This window comes from Euwallacea fornicatus, chromosome 21 (genome assembly GCF_040115645.1).
Source record: "Euwallacea fornicatus isolate EFF26 chromosome 21, ASM4011564v1, whole genome shotgun sequence".
In the NCBI taxonomy this organism is placed as follows: domain Eukaryota; kingdom Metazoa; phylum Arthropoda; class Insecta; order Coleoptera; family Curculionidae; genus Euwallacea; species Euwallacea fornicatus.
The window spans coordinates 2,330,327-2,354,548 of record NC_089561.1 but is presented as its reverse complement, the minus strand read 5'-3'; the positions used below and the strand labels follow the sequence as shown (position 1 = coordinate 2,354,548).

Here is a 24,222-nt window from a genome sequence, read left to right as displayed (position 1 = left end):
GACCCATCAAATGTTTGGCGGCCTGCGATCCAGAGAAGCCTCTTCCAAGCCCCAAATCAATGCCGCGTTTAGAACTACAAGAAAAAAAGAGTTTCAAAATATTTGACTGGCTCCGACCCCGAGAAATCATGCGAACTATGACGTCTCTACCAGCAGTCTCCTATCTTCCAAATAAATTTGCCAACGCCTTCAATTATCGACCCTAATGTGGCGGTTAATAGATATTTTCATTGAGCCTACAAAAAATGAAATTGCCCCTTGTGTGAATGGTGCTGTAACAGTTTGATGATGTGTCATTTTGTATATTGAAGTTGTTGATCTTGAGCTTTCCTGGCTGAGGAACGAGCATAAAGCTTAATATTCTACTTACACCTGCAGGCTACATTAGGTGGCTCCCTTGAAGAGCTGAATTAAAATTCCATTGATGCGGTAATATAAACCTAGAGCAGCTTATCATTTACATAATATGAGATATTCGATACGCCTGCATAGGAGATCGTGCTCGGATCATTATAACTAGATCAAAATTCACCCTAACATTGTTCTCCTTGCCTTCCCCGGAGGGCTGTAAAAGAACCCAACACAAATCCGTTCAATTGTGTTCGGATTCAATAACTCCGATAGAGAAAATAGGGAAAAAGGGAAAACCTTAAACTATCACAATTGAGCAAACTAGCTGCAATACTGGGTGCAGGACAATAACTGTCGAAGGGCCAATATGTGGGAACTATCAAGGGATAGGTAATTGGAAAGTCTCTATGTCGAAGGCGAAAATTGAAACTGGAGTATCAGATTGACTGAAAACGGAAATTTTCTATACTTGTTTGGCAAAATAAAAAAGTTTTTTGAGCGGTTTAGATAAGTTTTATTCAGTTATATGAGTAACAAAAATACAGTTTTATTGGAAACATCATGTTCAGTGGTGAGTCCTGAATTGCGGCTCATTAGGCGGCCCTCTCATGGCTGCAGCAATTCCCAATATGTGACTTAAGGCAATTCGTCCTGAGTATTCTCGCCCCATACCCAAATCCATGCTACGTTTTGTGCTATAAAGGACTTCGATTAATGAAGAAAAATAATGTGAAATTTTTGTTTTTTTGTTCTGGTCTGAAAGAAAAACTGCGCAATTAGTTCTTCAAAATAGACATATAATTCCCATCATCATCAAACATTGAGCCGTATGTAAATTGAGCAATGGAGGTCTAGATTCGTGTAAATTTTCTTCATTTTCCCAGTCGGTTTAGTTCAGTTCGCAACGTCATGAGGCAGTTTTCAATGCTTCCTGCATCTGATTGGCGGGTGCCAAAATCCAGACCTGCTTTCGAGAGGATTTCCGAACAATCTATCAGGGAACCTCTCCTTTCTCTGGGATAAATACGCTGTTGCTCGCTGAAAATTGCAGGAATAAGAGAGAAAATTTTACATTAAACATGTTTATTTTGTGAAAGGAATAGATATATTATAACATCGATGCTTTCGCGAAACTTATCCTAAACGTGTCCAGTACCGTAATGCATATTCCTTCTGCCCAGTGTGCCCTCTTTGAGATCCAAAATCGACCCTCCTCTTCAATATACGATCCAAGCTGAATCTGTCTATTTGACTGTCCCGTAAAGAAGCCATTTGCGACCTGAAAAACCACTTTAAATCTTTAGCCCGCGACTCCTATGCAATAACAAACCTCTTTCCTACATCATCAATCTCAAGAAGAGAGTTTAACCTCAGTTCCTCTTGATATTTGCTGAACCAAATGTCGAAGGCCGCTTTGCCCAGATCGAGCAAATCGGCCACCGTTAGGCGGTCAATATCGTTTTTACTGCAAAATACGGATTGCTGATTGTTAATTAGACGTTAATTATAGGGTATGTTTAGCCTACACGTTAGTGAGAGCATGCCAAATGGGAAATTATCGCATATGTGGGAGTATCGGAACCGCGAATTAGAATTATGAGTCTGTTTTGAATGCTCTATTTCGCGGCGTTGTTATGTGGGTAGATTAAGCCCCAAAAGTAAAGACTTTTGGGGCAATATATATATATTCAGTAGCAAAAAATGACGTTTCAACCTCCGGAGATTCTAAATGTCTGTCTATAAATTTCTTCGAGAAAAAAAAACGTGTGATCGCTGTTCAGGATAAAATAAAGCCCCAGTACAACCCTCAGTCCCCCAGGTAATACAAATATTATGGCCCATTTATCTGAGTGTTTTTTTGTGGTTTTATAAAACTTTCCTTGATATACGGATTAAAACCAAAGGCAATGAGTAAATAAAAAATGAATCCCATTCGGCATGATCCCGTAAAAACTCCTTTAGGCCTTTTTCTGCTACACTTTAAAGCCAAAAAGCGATTATGAAATTGCATAAATCCTAGGTGTATACGTACATTGTTTCCAGGTTCGCCACATTTTGCACAAATACATAAAAGCACACGTAAAGACCGTTTAAGTCCGATAACGACCGGACAAACACACTGACCACACAGTTATTTGACTTTTTGTTAAGTCAAGCTTTGCGGAGAATATTGCGAGCTTTGTAGTTTCCGGACACATTTTATTTTAGTTTCTTAATTAAAAATAATGGCTTTATAGCGTTTTCGGCTTGTAATTAAGGGTAAATCTGAAATCAAGTTAAATCTGAAATTAGTTAAGTCTGAAATTAGTTTAAAGTCCACAATTGCGGTTTAAACTTCCATTTAAGTCTAGTTAATTAGGCAAGTTAGCAGCAGATGGCACCAAGGGCGATCACATCTTTATTGCTTCAGTCGAGGCATTGGAGATGGGGCTAATGATGATGAGTCTTTTGTTTTCGCAGATGAGAACGACCGCCATTCACCATATTGTCGAGAGTATATTTCAAATTTGCGAATTTTCGAAATTTTTGTGAGAAAGAATGGACATTAATAATTTTTGCCGACGAAATAAAATTCTATTATCCTTCGACTAATGACTTTTTGCGTATCCATTGCCCCCTATAATGGAATGAAAACAAGTACATTTACTCCCCTACCTACTACTCATGGGTCGATGAAATACGTTTCTCCTCCACCGTAAAAGCTTTTAGTGTTACGTATTTTGATAAATTCCATGTTAAAATATTGGCAGACATCCAATTCAGAAAAAAGTTCTCAACAACCAAAAATAGGTAAGTAATTAAAGGGTAATAATACAAGAATGGTTGATGATTTTCTCACCGAAATTTGCATTTAATTAAGAAACATAAGCTAACAACAAACGCAATTAGTACTGAATTGAGTGATAGTATTTCCGACACAAAAGGGATAAGTAACTGCTGCTTGAATACTAGATAAACAAGATTTAAAAGGCAGCAGAAAGTGTGTTAGATTGATAAATAATGACCTTTCACGGGGATTAATTAGAAGTTTAATTTTTAATTAATTCTGGAGTCTAACTTATCCTGACGACTTGGAAATACAAGAATTCTGGACGCAGAGAGCTTTCAAACGAATTTCATTTTCATTTCATCATTTTTTCCTCATCTCACTGCTCTTTCACACTATCGCCAGTCTGAAGCCTCGTTTTATTAATACCGGATTTCTCTGCAATATTTTCGCCATTGATCGAATAATACTTCATCTTCCGTTCTTATCGTCTCATAAATAGAAACCAGCGAGGCACGACAATGTAACCTTCCACGAAGGCGCATTTTGGCAAATTGATTTCCAGGTTGTTCGGTAAATATTTTCCAGGTTTCTATCCGCCTATACTTTGCAAATTAGATGTCGATTTTTGTGCCTAAATACCGAATAATGCATCGTGTTAGTAAGAGAATTTCAATACCTTTCCATTGCTGAAACTCAGCTGAGAATCAGAACTAGAACCAATATACGGAGTGTTATTGAAGAAGTGTCCCATGTTTCACAGGGTGATTTTTCGAGTAGCTTTTATGTATAAAGTTCTGATGTGTACATGTGCCCTAGCTCGTTTAGTTTTCGAGACACTCGGTATCAAAGTTAAAAAATAATTCATATACTCTTTGGTATCTTTCGATCTCCTCCGGCTGCTCTTACGAAAATTCGTATCCGGTGGTATTCTGGGGTGAGAAAATCAAATTGATCAATGATTTAGTTTTACACTCTAGAGGGCATCACAAGCGACTATCAATGTCTTCACGTTTCAAATATATTTAGCCTTCAATACGTACTAAACTTACAATCACTATTAAACTCATAACATTTTATATCGTGAAGTCACGACCAGGAAATAAAACCGGCAAGATATTGGCAATAACAGACGATAATTAAGAAAAATGTTCATTTTACTGCTGATCAACCATGTTCCTAAAATGAGCTTTGGAAATGCTTTTTTAGGAATTGGGCAAGTGAAAAAGACTGAATTTGGGGAACAAGCTATAAAGCTGACATTTTCAATCGCTGAAAAATTCATTTTATTTCCAACACAAGCTACATGAGAATCAATTACTGTCATGTTAATAATTCATCGTTTAAATCGATTTATCGGAACGTTTGAAATTCTCTAAAGTTACACGAGTCAGCTAATTGAGATCAAAAACATAAATGTGATTGAAACTGGCACATTATTAACGGTTACTAGACGAATACAGTACCAAAAACGGCGTTGAAATCAATATTTTGGGGGTACTTACTTTTCTAGTTCGTTATTCTGAATGAAGGCCTGCCTTATCCTCTCAATGGCTTGCTGAAGGTTTACGTAATTGGGGTTGGGTTCCTCTAAACCCATAGGAGAATAGTAAGCGGAGTAACTGAAAACGAGAGGAAATAGTATCACGTGCGCCGAAGGTTACTGCGCTTTTTGCAACCTAAAACCAACGCTAATAACTATAATCGGCTCAAGTATGAATTCAAAATAAATCACAACAGAGTATATATTGTCACCCGCATCAGTTTGTTAAGAGACGCGTCGATGGTTGCTCATTTTCAGGGTCATCTATACTGTCTTCAGATTTCATTTAGAGCCAAAACATAACGATCTGCTAATTTTAATTCCGTCACTAGCAAGGAATTTATAAAGTCTTAACCGTTAAAAGTCCAGAAACTCTTCTTCTAAGCACACAATTACCGAAGTTCCAAATTTAACTTGTGGAATTGAATTTGAGTTGGACAATACGGACAATAGTTGAACTGTTTTTGAGTGCTAATCGTATTAATCCCGTCCAAATTCTTTCCTTAAGTGTTGTCACTAACGTTAAACAATATTAAAACCCCAATTGCGATTTAGCATTTGCCTCATATTCCCGGAGGGTCAGATTTAATTCATAAACTTCTGTGTGTTACCCTTAGGGATTAGTCACCAGATTCCGGCTTAAAACTTTAACGCTGCCATAATATTTGCCTGCTTCCTTTATGCCTTAAGATTATTATTATATGTCCGATATCTGCTTTTGACCTTAAGCAATGCGTCACTTCTGGCCTTTGTAATACGAAATGGTTCCTTAAAACGCAATTTTCAAAACCAAAAAGTTTAGCGAGCGTCAGTTGCAGGGATGCGAATCTTAAATCAAATCTTCCTTTGTCACCTCGTACCCTCACGCCCCTTGTTAATGACCCCTATGTTATCGGTTAACTGGGAATTTTCACACGTGATTCGAAATCCCATTAAAAAACTCTGGCTATATTTGCTTTCCCGCGTTGCTGCCTATGGCACCTACTGGTACCCCGTAAGCATGCCCATTGTTAAAGTCTGCCGTACGTTCTTACCTAGCAGGGTAAGCTGCAGCGAAGGCCGACGTTAGTTCCAACACTAACAAAACTGCCAGTGTCGCCATGATCAAGGTGTTACTGCTGTTTGAGGACGAGGGTTTCATTGTCTGGAAAAGAATAAGAATCTCCTTCAATCCACCAATTATTGCCTTAATAGACTTTATAAACGTTGAAAAGTTCCTACAATGCCTGGCAATTAGCCCGGCAAATTGAGCTTCATATTCAATTAACCCACTACTCCACTATAATGGAGAAACGCTCAATTCAACAGCATAAAATTGACCATACGGTGCGTATAATGCCCTTAATTAAACAAAAATCAGAGGTGGTGCATGAGGCATGTTTGCCCTTCCATAAGCTTACTTGAAGCTAATAACAGGAATATCACCCTTAATAAGCTTTCAGCTTTGCCTAAACTTCCTGTGTTCGCCGTTTGCATGTATGCATGCATTTTTGATGGCTTTGTGCCTTTAAGCCCACCACTGATTCGATTAGATATTATGCAAATTTCCTGGTTAAAATCGTCCATATTTCATCTTTGAAAGCCGCTGTAATAGAACGGAAAGGCCATGTTAGGAGATTGCAATAAAATTGTAAGAGTAACTGGGATTTATTGGACAATATATGGAGGTAATGCCACCTATTTTATGCTTAGGCGATATGATGACGATGCATGTTATTTTAAAATATAAATCTGAAGAGTACTCATAATATATGTACCTTCTGAGGGGGTGTTTGTTCGGAGGAATTCGTTTCTAAATTGTTACACTTTGAAATGGCTTAAAATTTGTTTTGTGGTGGAGATTTCAGCCATAAAAAGTTAATAATATTTTACGAGCTGCTGCAGTTGTTGCGATGAATTTGCAATCAATTTCGTTTACTGTAAACAAGGATTAAATCAGTTTGAGCCGTCTCATCGACCTCAAGAGGTACAAACCCATAAAAAGTAAGGCCGAAAGGTAAGTCCTCCATTTTAAACGGTCTTTACTATGCGCAAATGTTTAATCTTGCGATGAAAACGGAAGAGTGGTATTTTCGTGGCAGACATTTCTATTTGAACGTAACAGGTACAATTCAAAATCCTCTTAACCGCACAAATCCTTTTGAAATTGAAATCGGGAACTTCCTTGCATAAAGCTTATTTCTCCATTCTTAAATACAATATCTTTTTTTAGATCGAGATTCGAATACCGTTCACGAAAATGGGATTAAAAGCACCTATCTGATGCGTCTCAACCGTTCAATTTCCTTCGTTAAAACTATTTAGCAAAAAGCGACGACTTTTGTAAAAATTGCCGCAGTTGGCTATTGCCATATTGTCAAGAAAATGTCCGCTCCGTTCTCTGAAGAATTGGTAAGTGGCACTGGATTTTAGGCACTCGGATAATTTCGTTCACCATATTGTCAGAAAAAAGAAATTAATTTGGCATCGATTACTGCCCCGCACTAGTGCAACAGGGCTGCTTAATCGGTTCTAAAAACTTACTGAACGGTAAACCATTTTTCCCACATGCCCGGTGTTTGCTCTGTTTTGTTCTGTACGTGCAATGGGAAGGGGAATTACCATAAAATGCCATGTAAACAAATTGCGGCCACTCCACTGAAACCGCTTACGTATTTATGTTTTGGATATGCAAATGCGTATTTGAACATGATAATTTGATTAATAATTATTCCGGTGACCGAAATACGTTTGGTGGAAGTTTGCTGGTGCATTGACTGTGGCTTAGCAAACATTGTAATGCAGTGGTCTCTTTTCTATTCGATTCAAATCTGCAATAATTCAGCGTCGAATAAGCCCAAACCGAGTACGAAATGTTGCATTCACAAGAGTTTAAAGAGGAATAAAAATGAAAGGAAATCAACTGCTTCGCGAGACTCCTAATTCTAATGGACGCGCTTCTCATTTTTTCTCCCTCCTGAAATTGCCGCAAAGAACAATAATTACTCCCACGTTTGTTGTTAAAAAAAAAGGCGGCTAATTGACCCAGAGTTAAGGGAGAATAATCGCAGATAAAAGCTGGATATAATACATTTTAATTTCTAATAAGAATCTCTAGAATTTCCTTTCAATAAAACAAAGATCGGTGGCTTTGAGCTTATCGGATCTGTCGAGAAGGTGTTGGGTTACACGGCTGAAAAACGCACAAGTGCTTTTCAATTTTAGCAGAGCTTTCAGGCTAAAACAACCCCAATAAACTTATATCGGAAATATTGAATCTTCAACTTTCCCGCAGCAATTTCAAATTGAGTCTACAGCTATAAAACCGCCTCCAACTACTTTAAATTAGATGTGACTGGCAATTTGTACAGTTGCACAAAGCATTACGGACGTATTCTTTGATTGTGCATGGAGAAAATATTTCTCAATAATTAGAGAATAAGTACACGTACGTGCAATTCTTAAATAAATTTGAAGCCTCAATTCCGCTTAATTTAACGTACCTCCATTAAGTATTTTACGTTATTTTGGGAGACGTTGATGTTAGTTAAAACTCCAACACGTAGTATTGAGGACTGATTGAAGATTACGCAAGATCAATGATTAGGGATTCGTAATGAATCATATCAGTAAACTTTTGCTTCATGCGCCTCTAATTGATTATAAGTTGCAAGAGACACCATGATGAACGTTACAACCCACGGGACACGCCTCTGGTTGAGCCTTTTGTAACTGTAAAAACGTTCAAATTTTAAACACCCTCTACGTGCCCCCTACCAAATATCAAATCAAATCTGGACTCAAACTAATCGCAACCGCATATATTATTTATTCGTATGTAAAGTTGCGTAGCTTCAGGGCCCCCTATATCGCGTTCATGTTATATTTAACTCCAAATAGTATATTTTGTCGGATATTCCAGTATTGTTGGCATTGAATTCTGTTAGGGTCGGGTTAATAAGGCCTTGTAACGTGGATTTTAGCGCGAATTGCGAGGAAGTTCAGTTTTTTTACATTAAAAAATATATTTCAACAAATTTTACAACTGCAAATTCGAATCTTTTCCTCAAAACACACGCGTTTTAGCTTATTTTGGGCTCAAAGGATTTTCAGCGCTCGACACGTTTATACCGAGTTTCCCTTCGTATTCTCCAGGGAAAGTCAGAATTTTAATACTTGTTGCTTTTAGAGGGTGTGCGTAAGCTTCACAAGGGAAGTTTCGGGAAACTAGCTTCACCTCATTATTTTTTCACATTTAGCTACGTGCATGCAACTTAAGAATGCACATTGGGAAAAAAGCAAAACAGGAAATTTAGGACAAAACAGTTTATTTGTTTGAAACCAATTGCCTTTTGCCTGTAAAGTTGTCGCAATTGTGATTGATATGGAATGAAAGCAAATATTTCATTGTTGCAGCTGATGTTCCTGTTATTTCGCATTTAGTTGAGGCGAGAGACAAAATAGTAATATTGAAGCTTGTTTCACATAGGGCGGTTTAATGCACTGCCTGCATAACTCCCCATCCCAGAATATGGCGAAAGGAAAGGAATTTCATAAATCCCAAAGTTTATCGCAGACGTTAAAATTACAGATTAGCTGCACTGTTATGACATCAAACCCGTTTAGAAATTAAGTTTTAACCGCACCGTTTTTTGAAGCTGGATTTTCGGGAGCATTTCCTGCCATATCACAAATTCCCCTCGCAAGGATCGTTGGTGCACTTTCGTTTCTGCCCGGTTCTCCAATGTGGATTTGATGGAGCAACGAGCTATCGTAGGGAATTCCTCCCCCGAGATATTATCGTTTTAGGGTGCGAAAATTGACATTTTTGCCCCACCACTGCAGCTAGTTCATTTCTCACAGGTAGCACCAGTAGCACTTGGCTTAAGTCATTGCAGGATAGATGGCGCATTGCGCGGTATTCGCCTACTGCATGCGCGATGAAACTCGCATTCACGATTTTGTCAAGAATTTTTTTCGTTTGAAATAAATTACGGCGAATTTTAAATTAATCCGGATTTTCTCTACATGCCAAGTTCGAGCGCTCTAACCCATTCAGATTATTGTCGGAACGTCCTAGCAACTCTCGCATTCATTTCAAACGAGGAGCTACACATGGAGCACAGTGGAACGTGGATTTTTTAACTACTTACAGGATGACAATTAATTTACCCTAATCGCATGTATAATTAACAATCCGCTTCGAAAAAGCTACCTTTGAGCCCGAGGCACCTACTTCGTTAATTGGTCCTAATGCAGGTATATCCCACTACCCGGATTTTAATTAAGGCACTAAACTTTAAGCGACGCAATAAATTCTACGGAACGTTGTCATTTTGCAGGGGCACGTGGAATTTTCGGACGTTAAAACTTCAACAGGAAGCTGACCTATCTTTGTATCTATAAGCTACAATAAACTTTTACGCTCACAATATTTCTCATGTGTTCGCGATATTAAAGCTTTCTTTTAATGCCAGATTGTATTAGCGCCTCCCCATGGTATAGATTACTGAGAAGTGTCTCGGAAGGTTCACTTTTTCTCTTGCCCCCCGGAGAGTTAATTCTGCAAGGAACGTATTAGGCATTAGACACTTGTTATGATCGCACAAATGAGTGTTGCTTGCGAAATTGGGTCCTTGTGCTCATGCAAAACACGTACTCTCGTTAGAAACAGTTTTAAGAGGTGGCGGTTAAATGACGATCTTCATTAAAACTTCTATCTGAAGTATGAGGAATATAAATAAAAACCATCAGTCAGAATTAACCGCGACAACGCATATCACGTCCCCAGTATAAAACTTTTAAATCCGTGTCGGTAGGTGTATAGAGTCGCCTATTTCAGGTCTCCACCGCAGTGAATAAATGCAGAATTTGCTGAAAAAATCATCTTCCATAGTGAAAATCACATGCATGTCAGGCTTAGAGGCACGTAACGTGAACTTTTCCCTACAATTTGCATAAAAATGGGAAACATGTAGGCACCTGCACTAGTTTGGTTTGTCTGCCTTGCATATAATTAGGTACGTGCACATTTCAAACCTCGTTGTTCCCCTCGTTCATAACTGGCCAAGATATGAAACACACGTGTATGTGGCCCGTGTAAAGACAGTTTGTTTCGTTGAGCTGTTGACTCGCTTATGTTTGCTTTACTGGAAAATCCCCGTAGGCTCTACATTTATTCTTACAAGGCCCAATTTGGCCTCTTCGCCTCTCGAATCGGTAGAGCTTATTAATCAAATTCAGAATTTCATTCTGTACCATCAATGTCGGAAAAGTAACTCGTCATGCACAAAACATAAGTATTTATCAAACAGATTCGGATTCTGGTCATTTGTGGGTTGAATGTGGTGGCATTATGAATTAGACCTTTTGGCGTTATTAATTGGGGTCCCTTGGCAGATCGCAAAATGATATTTTTAGAATGAAACAACATCAGCGTATGAATATTATTAATAAATCACGACAATGTTCGTTTGATTTATCTTTTACCCGTTTGCAACCTATCGTATCCGGCATCATTGTTTTAAATTCTTTGGCCTTAAACACACTGAAAAATGAGTGGGAAAGAGATCCGCGTGTCCTAAAATTGAGATAAATTGGGGCACCCGGTGGGTAGAAATCATTCCCAGTGGTTACTGAGTTTGTTTTGTATTACTGCCTCGCTTGAAAAGGCATTTAAAAAATATATATATATCACTTTTATCCCTCCACTATTTCTGGCGGTACCGAGATATTTCAAGACAGATGTAGGTCGCCCTGCGGCGGGGCGACGATATTTAGCGTCTATAAAATTGTGACACCCCGTGCATGGAAAGATGAGCTGGCGACTCCGCGATATTGTCGAGACACTCGTCGCGTTCCCAGTACATAAAATATTAATCGAGCCTGTGGCAGTGTTTCAAGAACGAGCGAAATACGTCACTAGTGAACCTAACGCTCGGCCAGTGAAAGTGGGCGGCGCCGAAAACAGTTCTGTCCTTTCGCGGCGAAAGTGGAAGCTGCGGAAGGAGACCGGATCGGAGAAAAATTTGGAATAGCGTTGATTATTTTGAATTCCCGGTAGACCGAAAAATAAGGGGAAGCCCCTGTTTCTATGCTAGTGCGCTGGAGCCTGCCCCCGGGTGCGAATAAAAATGACAAGAACCGACACCTACATACCAGGTCTGCAAATATGCAACCGGAATCTTTTAATAAAAAGTATAACTTAGCTGCGCAATAATTATAAAAAATATTTTATTCGAAATATTTCCCATCGTTAACATATACATTTTTCCCATCTCTCTGGCAATTTGTGGATGCCACGCCAGAAGAACTGTTGTTCTTTCGAGGCGAACCATTCATCGAGCCACTTTTGAACTGCTTCGTAAGAGGTGAAGTGCTGTTCTGCAAGAGCGTGTCCCATCGACGCAAATAAGTGATAATCGGATGGTGCTAAGTCGGGTGAATAAGCCGCATGCGATGGTACTTCCCGATGAAACGTCCCAATCGCTTCCTGCACCAGCTTTGCAGTGTGTGATGGTGCATTATCATGAAGCCATATCACCTTGTGTTGCCGTTCTTGATATTCTGGTCGTCTTTCGCGCAAAGCTCGATGCAAGTCCATCACTTGTTGTCGGTAACGTTCAGTATTAACTGTTTCTCCAGGTTTTAGCAGCTCATGATGAATTACGCCTTTTTGATCCCACCGAACACAGAGCATTGTTTCCCGTCCATATCGATTTGGTCTTGCTGACGATGCTGATGGTTCGCCTGGAGTTACCCATGATTTTTTACGTTTGGGATTCTCAAAATAAATCCATTTTCCGTCACCACTCACGATTCGATGAAGAAACGACTTTCTGTTATACCTGGTAAGCAACAATTGGCAAGTGGTTTTTCGATTTTCTTGCCGTCTTCCATTGAGTTCATGTGGAACCCATTTTCCTGTCTTCTGAATTTTTCCCGTAGCTTTCAAACGAATGGAAACGGCTTCTCGTGTCACATTTAATTGTTGTTGCGTTTGAGCATCGTCCTCATCTGACAAAGCTCGCAACTCGCCGTCTTCAAACTTTTTCGGTGGTTTTCCACGCTCTTCGTTATTGACGTCAAAATTGCCACTTTTGAATTCCTTAAACCACTCACAGCGCTGTGATTTTCCAAGGGCGCGTTCACCGTAAGCTTCAACAAGCATGCGATGTGAATCTGCAGCCGTTTCTTTCAAGTGGTAACAGAAAATCAATGCTGTCCAATGTAGGCACAAAATTCGACATGCTCAAAGCTATTGCAAACCGTACTGCGGTATTGAACCTGTATTGTTACGATTTGAAAATCGTTCTCAGATGTAAATAAGAGATATAGTACCCCAATAACACGATAAGGCAGTACCTATATTGACCACTAGGGATATTTGGAGGCAAATGCCGGTCTCATATTTACAGACCTGGTACATGCGGCAAGATACTGTATCAAACTCGCGTAATAGCGATCGAGTTTGAACGTAAATTCTATTCACCTCTTGTGGTAGAGCGAGAGGGCTGAAACGTCCTAATGTCGATCATTGATAATTTTCATTAACGTAAAAATTAACGGTTTATAATACAGTTTGACAAGGATAGTTTTTCCGTCTTCGAATTAAACAAAACCGATTTTGAAGCCGCAGCAAATGCCAAGATAATTACCCGTGTTCTAATTGGACTTTGTCCCATCTTCCCCATCTCTCGGTACATAGCTAAAATATTCACTAACTTCGGCAAAAGGTTAACAGGAGAAAGCGGAAATCAGCCCCTTCCCTCTGGTAACGAATTCATTCTGTCTTTCGCGGTTAATGCAGCCTAGACATTTCTCATTTTCAACTTTTGTTAGAAAATTGCCTGTTTTAACGTGATGACCCAAATAACGTGTGAATATTACTCCATTATTAGTGCCGGATGAAAACTTAATTATGAATACTACATGTGTACCATTATCGAAGAGTTTAACTGCATGATGGCATTCCTAAATATAGGGTCAGTTATGGATAATTTTCCCTAATAAACCCGATATTATTGGGTATTTATGTTTGCATTAAGAGCTCGCTCTATTGTTTTAAATTGCATTTATTAGTGTTTATGTTCACGTTGCAGCGCCACATTTAAATACCCAAAGGTCGAACACCTTGTAGATGATTTTCTCTTTCGCAATCAAAAAACGTCGTAACGACTGCAGCACTATTCCCTTAAAAAAATCCACATCGTTTCCTCGTTTGCCTTCCACTGAACAATGGATGTAATATACTGTCTCGGGGTCTTGACTTGAAATTCTTCCATTAATTAACCAAATAATTAATAAGCTTATTGAAACACTTAAGAGAATGGTAGAACAGAAAGACAAATAATACGAGTTATTATTGATAAACTTTGACAGACTGCTTGTTTGCTTTCGCTGAAGGTATCTTTGCTCAGTTTTCATGGAATATCTCGTTTGTTCTCTCTTATCGTTTAGTACAAATATGGAAGTTAAACAAGGAATTTTCGTGTCTCACCCAACGGGTGTTTACGGTGTTTGTCCAGTGCAAACTCGCCATTTCCTCTTCTATTTTTCTAATTTTATTCTCGCCAATGGTTCTTAAGGTTTGCAAGAATTCGCGAAAGTAAATAAACTGAGAGAGAATGGGAAACAAGGTCAAAAATGTAAACGCGACTAGACGTATCATTCCCCTAGGTGTGTGGGGGATTGCACATTTTTAGAGTTATCTATACTGCATTCGCGCTCTTTTTGGCTGCGGGTCGCCCATAAAAGTCATTGTCTATTCTCGCTACCCTAAATGATTGCCACACGATTGGGACTATTTCACTTCGCGCTTCTCTGACTATACAAAGTCATTTTTAATACTTAAATCTGCGATTACTGTGATTGTCTGGAGCAGCAACAAAATTAGATTAGGTGTAGAAAAGTAGAGTAAAAAACAAGGGAAAAAATTGCTAGGAAATGAGTTGCAGAATTAGGACAAAGAGCTTCCGCTTCATACGTCCTTCCTTCGGCAAAAGCCTAGATTGCTGTTTCTTTACAGTGCTGAAAAAGGGGAATTTTATAAGTCACATAAAAAAATAAATTCCATAAAGTGCGTGCGTTAAAAAAGGGAACGAGGAGGATATTGGTAAGTTTAAACGTGGAATTTCAAGCTATATAGTCTCAAGTCAAATCCTCCCTTTGATTTTTTCCAATTGAAATTCTAGGCCCAGACACAGACAGATGTGAAAGACTGAGCCTTATTTAAATATTCAAGTGTAGGTTGTCTCATACCGAAATCCCAATGGCAACTTTAAAAATCCTCCATTTGGAAAAGGCGGCAATATATCTCTATAAAGCGCTTGTAAAAAATGTTGCAACACGTCTATAGGTGTCATAAACTCATTATTTTAAAGGAGGCATTTAATGCATTATTTTCGATGTTCAAGTTTTTCACCCCTATCGAGCCACCCCTATCGGCTTTATACAGGGTGAGTCGGGAGGATCGTGCCAAACTTCAGGAGCGTGTCGTACATGAAAAATAAATGTAAAAAAATTCAAATGTCGTTATCCGATTTTCGTTTGTTTACAAGTTATAGCGTAAATAAAATTAAAACATAAAATTTTAAAAAATTATAAATTTCATAAGAAATTCCATAAATTAACGTTTGGATATCATAGTAAACGTTCAAAAATATCGCCATTAACTTCTAAACATTTTCGGCTTCGTCTATGAAGAGCATTCGTTGCGCTCCTGATTGTTTCATGTCTTTCTTTAATGGCAGCTGCAGCATTTCTAATGCGTCGAATTAGTGCATCTTGAGTGTCCACTTTTACTCTGTACACTTCAGTTTTAAACCAACCCCACAAACAATAGTCTAGTGGTGTCAGGTCTGGAGACCTTGGAGGCCAACCAATAGGGCCACCACGACCAATCCAACGTCCAGGAAACGTTTCGTCTAAATGTTGCTTAACCTTTATGTTTTAATTTTATTTACGCTATAGCTTGCAAACAAACGAAAATCGCATAACGACATTTGAGTTTTTTTACATTTATTTTTCATGTACAACACGCTCCTGAAGTTTGGCACGATCCTTCCGACTCACCCTGTATTTTCAAATGGAAAGATACCCGATGTAACAAATCAAATGAAAGGTAATTTAATAAGGCATGCAACGGTATACTCAGAACTAAAATTGGATATACAGTTTAATATTTTATAAAATATAAATAATCGAATGAATTTTTTTAAATATAGAGTCTAGAAAGTTATAAACGTGTTGCAATACTTTTTGCAGGTGTTGTATATCGCCGCCTTTTTCCTTTAATAATAATGAAATATTCAGCTACAGTCTCACCTACTATGCATCTCCAAAGATTTTCTATTTATAATGCATGGTGTAAAGTACATGTTTACTTTGATGTTAGAAGCGCGGCTAAGCTGCAACTGCCACACGCATTGCAGGACCCCTAAATAGAGTCATTACCTTAACTAGTTATTTGGCTAGCATCAAACTTTAATTATCTAGATAGGATCATGTATAAGCATACCCTGCATGCTTCTTTATCTTCAAGGGTTCACCTCTATGTGGGGAAAACTAAATTCTCGTGGTAATGGGGAAGATTTTGGGACACTGTCGGAAAGGGTTTATGGAACGTTTATGAGTGTAAATGGGGGAGAAAAGCGACCTTTTAAAATTTTCAGAAGCTCGTAGGAAATTCCAGTTTTCGTGTCAGTTCTCATGGGATTTTGAGCCGCCCGTTTTCGAACATTAACTAATGCACCTCTCACAGATGAGTCTGCGTTTATTGAGTTCATTATGCTTGTAAAAATTTACAATTTTTGCCACATCTCACTAACTTAAAAGTTTTGATAATTGAGATGTAGCAAACATTTATCATTCGTATTAGCAAATTTGGCAACGTGTCTTCCGCAGACAGCTTACGGCACTTCACTGTTCGCCGTGTTATCCTTATGGACAAAAGCGCATCGTCCTGTTGCCATTTATTTGGAAGATATGAATAATGTCCTAGTGGACAAGTTATATTATGCAAAAGGCCTTAATTGAAGGAAAATTTATGTAAAATGAAGTGTTTTGTGGAAAATTGTTGCCGTAAGCTGCTTGATGACTTTACTGAATAATAAACTTCAGTTTAAGCTGAGCGCTGGTGCCTTCTTCAGTATAAGGTTGCAGAACAAATCACAAAAGTGAGCCCCAAAGCTTCACAAATTTCCCGGATATCATTGAGGGGGCGGGAAAAAAAATGTAATTCTTGAGGCGCTTCACATAGAGGATTTAAATTTGAAAATTCCATAAATAGGCTTGAACCCTTTAAACCCTCCTCTTGTATTATCTAACAATGGCTTTCTTAAGGGGGAATATATTTTTACACGTGCAAGAATGAAAACCTTCAAAGAAAACAACAATTCTACAAAGGGGAAACATTATTCCGGTGGTCGTATTTCTTGAAAGAAGATGATGGCATCTGAGCGATGTTTCCAGTCCTGTCTAGCTATTTGTTCTCGTGGAAGGCTTCTGAAATATTTTCAGGAAATGGGAGTTTTACCTTTAAATCGGCTTACAACAATAAACCTAGAATATTGAGGCATTTGCGGGAATTTAGGGGAGAAATGAGCATTGAAAGTTCGTTTCTGGCAGTTAAAATAAACTCTGAAGTTATGAAAGGGGGTTGGGGGAAGTTTAGTTTATCTGGAAGCGGGGAAGCTGACCGGACGTAGCTAAAAGTTGCTTGTCCCGGCAGACAAATGCAGAATTTTGAAACATTTCAAAATAGATTAAATATCATTAATTAAGTGAAATAAATGAGCGAACTTTCGATTAAAATCGCATCTATAAGAACATGCTTTCCAGCAGGATTTTACAGAGAATAATGAGGGATTTTGGTGGGATTATTTCTGTATTAACCTCTGGTAATTATGGCATTTAAATTCACTTTAATTGGAAGAAAATATGTCTACAAATTGCCACTAACTACCTCCTATTAACTCGAACTTTATGAGAGCAACCATTAAGGTTTAATAATGAATGTGAGTCGGAATTAATCAATATATAGTAACCAAAATTAAAAGTTCATTTCATCCTTAAAGGCCCGCCCTGCAAGCGAAAAATGAGGCTTAATATTCGATGTGACCCAGAAAAATTTCTAGATATAATTAAAGTACATGAATCACTCGTTCTGTTCGGAAATAGGTGCCTGATTTCAGAGAGCTTTTTGTTCAGAAGTAGGTGCCCCGTTGTGCCAAAAATATTTATTAACGTTAAAATAAACATGAAATATTTAGTGTATTCAACGGTTCCATCGCTAAACAATTTTACCACGCACATTTAATCTTTTAATGATTCGATTTTCAGCTTCTTGAACAACATAAATATCACACGGTAGGCTAAGTGGCAGGTGGTATCGACGAATTAAGCGATTTTAATGTTAGACAGATTTAGTTTTTAACTTGCTAGAGTTATCACATTTTCGTTCTCACTTTCCATACTTTCCTTATAGCAGTATTTCAAACTTCGGAATTTAAAGTGCAAAAAATTTGATGTGTTTTAAAAGTAGAAGGATAATGACACAACTCTTGGTACATTACATATAATGTTCGTTTATGAAGTAAATAAGAAAAAGAAGAAAAAAAATCAAAACCTACTAAGGCAAACTAAATTCCTGAAAACAGGGAGACATCCGAATGGAAGGGGCGTAAAATTCCTATAGTTGATCGCTGTTCATAAAATACCGCCCTTCGAAATTGGGAACTTCATTGTTAGTTACTCTTATGATATTCGCCCAAAAGTTCATGTTGCAGCTTCGTTCAGGGTGGCGCAAAAAGAACATGCAATAAATGAAATTGAAATAGTAAAACTCCCGCCCCTCTTCGCTTTAAAGAATGCATACATTCAAAAATTTGAATTGGTCGACAGTTGTTTGGGATTCCGTTTAGGCTATAAATTAAATGTTAATGTTAAAATTAAATACAACAACAACAACCCAATTGTTTATGAATATGAAAGCGCGATAGCAATAGATTTATCTCTATTGATTGTTTTTGTGCTATGCATGACTGCGTTTTATGCGTTTCGTATGATTTGGTTTAATTAAAGCTGGTTAAATAGTAATTTATACAAATGATGGGAAAGAGGGGCAGATTCCCTGCAAAACCTTTCAGCAGTAGAGAAAAATGATGCACCGACAATTTGCATTTGTCTTCAATATAATTTCATAACATTCAACCTTCGCAACAAAGTTGCCCCAACGTTTACTATTAATTAACTTTTCGATTTATAGAGTTATTTTTTTGAGAAAAATTTTGGAAAAACTCACCAAGTCTTTAGTCGCTGATGCTGTCTGCGTACACCTGTTGGCACAAAGAAGTGGAGGTACAATGGAGCTGCTTTCCTTCACTCTACAGAACAGCAAAGCGCTTTCCAGAGTATATAAAGCGTGTTCCGCAGGACGCCGAGGACCGCCTCTTGGCCAATGGGAAAGTCGATCGCGGTTTTAGGCTAGTTAATAGGTTATTTTAACATTTAAGGCACCTACGTATTTAATTTCAACGCATATTTTCACACTGTCTCCGTGTGGGATTTATTATTGATGACGGGGTTTTTCAAAAATTACGAAGCGTAATTTTGAACGGTATGACTGGCAGGTTATTAAGGTTTGAAGGCATTGTGGTACCATAAGTTTTTGGTTGCTGTTTTTGAACGAACAAGGTCCCTAGATAACAAAGATATTTTTTTGCCAGTCTCTGTCGTAATGATCACATTCTCATAATGAACTTGGTAGAAATACGATACGGAAATTCTTAATTCCATCGGGGGATCAAGAAATGAGGGTATGAAGTTGAAGGTGTTGAGTGTATAAGTTAATTATATTTTAAGGCAACAAGATCTCTTTAAGAGTATTATGCCGACCCAAAACTCGCTTTAATAAGTTGACAGTTTTGGGGCTTTGTTATTCTAAAACTATTGGAGGTTTGTGGTAGGAAACTTGCAGATTTAAGAGATTTGAAGCGTTTAACTGAATGTTTAAGAACCAACTTTGGAGGTAATTTAGTGGTTAATTCAATGGATATGAAAGGACAAAATTTACTGGACCTTTCCAATAAAATTTCCATCGAGAATTCGCCATGAATTCCTCTGCTATTATTGTACCGATTTCTATAATTCATTAAAGCGGAAATTATTTGAATAGCCCGTAGTAAGCATTGTTGGGTTGCCTAAGCGAAACCCGAATAGTCATAACAAAAATGGGTTTTAGGTACATCACAAACATACAGAAAATGCTGAGGACACATCTAAAGACTCGAAACAGAATTTCGGGCTTTTTCAAACAGGTTTCATCACCAAAACTTTTCATGTACGCAAAACAATTACGATGTTCCTGAAAAATGTCTTAATATCTAACTATAGTCATCAATAATGTATATTGAGTTGCCTAGATACAACTCAATTTATTTAAGTACAAAAGCGTTACCTGCAAACGCACAGAAACAGTCGAGACAACCCGACAAAATGCCTTTCCAAATAAAAACAAAATTCAGGCTTCTTAAACAGATTTCACAACGAAAAACTCAAACTTACTTAAAAACGTATTAAATACCGACGCCAGGGAATGAATTTTATAATTTTTCAATTAAATTTACATCTAAAACACTTGATTCAATTGCGCTTCGCGCGAACCAACGCTATACGTCAAAATATGGCAGGCAACTGTTTTTAGTGATGAGACAACTAGGGATGAACATAAATTATTGTACAATTTTCTGTAGACAATGTCTACAATATTTTGCTATTTTCTATATATCCACTTGGGCTAGTTTAACGTTTAATATACTGTTAATCTAAAAAATTGGGTATGTATTATTTTGTTAACTGTCTACATTTATCATCGGCATAAGAACCTCTTTTATATTCATCTTTAATAAGACGCACTGCCGTGCGTTGTCTGAATACTGTTCAGTTGAATAATTAACACCATCCCCGCAAACTTCAAGAAATATGGCCCCTGAGGAAAATTCGTATAATAATAAATACTCAAATCAACTTTTTGCATCCTGGAGAATATTATATAACTCATTACGTTTAATAGTATACGTGAGAATATTTCTACGCAAATATTACAGTTATAACTGACACAGGGTGGGATTTAATAAACTACAGCAAATATGTACTTAACCCGGAGTTATAAACGCGTCTTCAGGAGAATAAAATATTATAGTTGAAATCTTACGTTTTTGGTCCTTGAAAGTTGTAATGAATATATGTAAACAAATCTGTAATAATTATTTTCAATAATATTCCAGATGAATTTCGTGTGCGCCACAAATTGCCAATAACGCGTATGCCATCTGCGCAATTAATTGTTTATCCGTCCCAATTTCGATGGAACTATGTCACATACAGTACCATCTTGATAGCGTTTTATTTATCGTTATGTAATTAATTAATCTCGATATTACTTCAATTTGGATTAATAATCGCATTGTAATTAGGAATCTGGATGGCAAATATTATGGCGCGTATTGAGGATTCTTCAAATTTGTAGTTGACATTGTGTAGGAGATAAGATTTCGGGTAAATATTTACCAGGTTTTGGGTAAAAAAATGCACAATGCTTGTTTTAAACCTGGTAACGACCAATTCTGTGACTGTAGGGAGTAATAATTTAGGCCAGTATTGAGGATTTGCCAATGTACAATCACCCTTAAGGGAGCCATGGTTAATGATTTAAGTGCTATTGCAAATTCGCCATAAAGTGGACTTTGAACTTCTGTTTTCAGTTGAATTGACTCAATACCGCAAGTAGTATGTTACGAAATGTTGTAGTGACTTTAGTATAAAATACAGGAATAGGTGGTATTCTTATAATACTTAGTTCCAAGACAAACATCATTTAGAAACAAATTTAAGCAGCAGTGAGTTTCTTAAACTACTTCCCCCCTGTGTATATTCTCTAATGGAGTCCTATTATTCTTGACTTATTTTATCTAACACACTAGTGGTAATTTTTCAAATTGTGTAAGGACTTACTGCAGCTTTAGTAATATAAGAAATTACTCATTGGGAAAAACGAGAATGTATAAAGTACTGCAAAACATTTTGCATTTTCCATCCTGTCAAGAATTGTATTGTAATTATTACGCTCTTTGAGCTATTTTTTTCAAGGAAAATGTATCAAGAATTAATATAGAACTTATATTTTGTTTTAAAAAATATATTTCCAATAAGAACAAAACACAGAAATAGCTTTTTCTTTCATATTAATCCTCATTAAGCAAAACCATATCACGTCCGACTGGATACAGGGGGTGCCACCAATCCAGCACTTTTATATTGATCACCGGGTCTAGAATTACTGTTACACTGTCAGCGCCCCCTCGTAGATTTGAGGCCGTAGTTGCAAATATTAACTGTAGTCTGTAGTATCGAAATTTCGGGGATGAAGATAGCGTTAAGGAGACCGATTTTAGGACAAGACCTGAAGCAAACACGTATGAATTTATGAAAATATTCAAAATTGGAGATTATAATAAAAAATTTAATGAAAAACAATATTTACCTAGTACTGGCTGCACCGGATTAAAGTGCAAACAAGAGACTTCCAATAATCGACAATGCTCATCCGGATTAGCAGAAATGTCGTCTAAAATTTCAAGCAAATCCGGCACTTTCGACGTTCCTTTGGAATGTGACAACGAGTTCAAAGTCTTTCTTCTCATCTTAAAGAAATAAATAAAATTGGAATTTTTCGTTGTGTGCCATACCACATGGCACTCATAATTCTTCAATGATTCTGGATGCTCTTCGAACGTAGTAATCGGTTTGATTCTCTCCACAAATGGTGGGTACATGTAAAAGAGGGCGCGGATTACGTTTTTTCTTAAACCATATCTTCGAATTAAGCTCTCAGGTTGGAGGGCTTCAGGCATGGTAGGTACATTTTTATAGTATCGCCGATATAGGCCAAACCAGAATCTGTTAGATGAAAATTGTTGGACTTGAAGAAACATTTTTAAAATTCTTACCTAGCACTACAGACAACTTCAAAAGAGGCCTGGCAAATTGCAGCAAAAGTACCCACATCTTCAGGTCTAATGTACTCTGATATTAAAAACCAAATATCTATTGGATAGCCATTGCCAGTTATTTTCCTCTCACTAGAAGAAATAGTTTTCTTCCTTCGTCGCTTTTCCACTTTCTGGATGACAAAAGATGTAGTTCCATCGTCATTGTTTACTGGGACAAATGTCCCTGAAAATAATTTTTCTACAAATGTTTTAAAGAGAATAATAATTCAAACCTTCAAAGTCATCTTCATCTTTGTCATCCCAACTTTTTTCAATTTTTTCCACTTCATTCTTTAATGCTATATTTACATTGTTTGATGATTTTTTGATGCGCTGTTTGGGTACTGTGGAATTGGCAAAATCATTTAATGTAATATCTGGAAAGAAATATAATTATATGAGTATGGTTTTATTTGTTATATCGTTATATTTTAAAATATATACATACATACATACATTGAAAATACATATTTATACAAATATTGTTATATTTGGAAATTAGTTTGTCTTTTAAGTACCTTAATATCATTTTAATTTTGATGGCTGAAGATGGACTAAAAACACTGAAACTGATTTACTAAAAAGATATATAAATATACTAGCACAAAGACCATCTCAATTTATTTTCTGTTTTTCTACTACTGAAATTGACGTACGGCCCTTAGCCCACCCCAAATGTTTAGTTTAACCACTCTGTGATAAGATTCAAAAAAGCCTATTCCTAGTTACATGGGGTTAGGCTATCAGAACTCACCACTTGGGAAGATTCAAGAAAGGTTGATTAGAAAAGGCTGAGTGAGAAAAAGCTATTATGTCCTACCCCTTAAAGTCCCCTCCTCATTGAAGTCCTTGGAAATATTTCTCTTTATGGACGCAACATTTATTAGAGATTTCCTCTTCAGAGATCACTATACTTTCAAGTATTTCATCATTTGCATTGAATATAACGTAAAATTATGAACTTAATTATAATCTTAGCTGAGCATCCATTATCTTTGTTGTGTTTTCTAATAACAAATTCAGGGGTGAGCTTTCGAACAGACTGAAGAAAGTAAAGAGGATTAGCACACATAAAACGCTATGTGCTTTGGTACAGCTCAATAATTTTCAACCTTATCAATATACTCAATGCTTTGTAAATTAGCAGGGACTTCCACATGTTTGTAGTTTTGTGCTGATAGCTATAAAAAAATCCAATAAGATTCGCAATAGAGATATAATTCTCACCTCCAAAACTCCTTAAATATCCCTTTTTTGACTTCTTTGGCATGTTGAACTTAAAACTGAGATTGTTATGGTAAAAATTATAAATTCGGAGAAGCGCGGCATATTAGAAAAACCAACTATTAACTAAAAGTTTCATCGAGAGTTTGAAAACTTGGTATTCCAGGTCCACAGCCATGGCGATGTTTTGACAACGCTTGTCAAAATCAGCGGATGAAGGCAGAACATTGTTGCCTAGTTGTTCTCCGATTGACATATTAAAAATAAAAAATATATATATTTGAAATTGCTTCAAAGAATTGAAAATG

At 37.2% G+C, this 24,222-nt stretch overlaps 2 protein-coding genes across 2 annotated transcripts; both read right to left on the bottom strand.

Annotated features, from left to right (window-relative positions):
- Window positions 1-1,127: 1,127 nt before the first annotated feature.
- On the bottom strand, window positions 1,128-19,090 carry LOC136345791 (uncharacterized). The gene is made up of 6 exons (XM_066294392.1): window positions 18,943-19,090; window positions 5,696-5,805; window positions 4,624-4,740; window positions 1,682-1,816; window positions 1,508-1,630; window positions 1,128-1,389 (listed from the first exon to the last, which is right to left on the bottom strand). Exons 2-6 carry the CDS (start codon window positions 5,800-5,802, stop codon window positions 1,224-1,226), a joined length of 648 nt encoding a protein of 215 aa, XP_066150489.1. The 5' UTR covers window positions 5,803-5,805; window positions 18,943-19,090; the 3' UTR covers window positions 1,128-1,223.
- Window positions 19,091-21,804: 2,714 nt separating this feature from the next.
- fsd (fates-shifted) lies at window positions 21,805-24,122 on the bottom strand. The gene is made up of 5 exons (XM_066294530.1): window positions 23,918-24,122; window positions 22,924-23,067; window positions 22,649-22,874; window positions 22,183-22,598; window positions 21,805-22,101 (listed from the first exon to the last, which is right to left on the bottom strand). The coding sequence occupies exons 1-5, from the start codon at window positions 23,958-23,960 to the stop codon at window positions 21,884-21,886; spliced, it is 1,047 nt and encodes a 348-aa protein (XP_066150627.1). The 5' UTR covers window positions 23,961-24,122; the 3' UTR covers window positions 21,805-21,883.
- Between the last annotated feature and the right edge of the window lie 100 nt (window positions 24,123-24,222).

Excerpts from the sequence above, each read along its gene's own strand:
- fsd (XM_066294530.1), bottom strand. The coding sequence starts at position 23,960 with ATGCCAAAGAAGTCAAAAAAGGGATATTTAAGGAGTTTTGGAG. Across the intron at positions 22,875-22,923 it reads AGATGAAGATGACTTTGAAG|GGACATTTGTCCCAGTAAAC; the intron begins GTTTGAATTATT and ends AATTATTTTCAG. Across the intron at positions 22,599-22,648 it reads GAAGTTGTCTGTAGTGCTAG|ATTCTGGTTTGGCCTATATC; the intron begins GTAAGAATTTTA and ends TTCATCTAACAG.
- LOC136345791 (XM_066294392.1), bottom strand. The coding sequence starts at position 5,802 with ATGAAACCCTCGTCCTCAAACAGCAGTAACACCTTGATCATGGCGACA. Across the intron at positions 4,741-5,695 it reads GCTGCAGCTTACCCTGCTAG|TTACTCCGCTTACTATTCTC; the intron begins GTAAGAACGTAC and ends TCTCGTTTTCAG. Across the intron at positions 1,817-4,623 it reads CAGAATAACGAACTAGAAAA|TAAAAACGATATTGACCGCC; the intron begins GTAAGTACCCCC and ends CGTATTTTGCAG.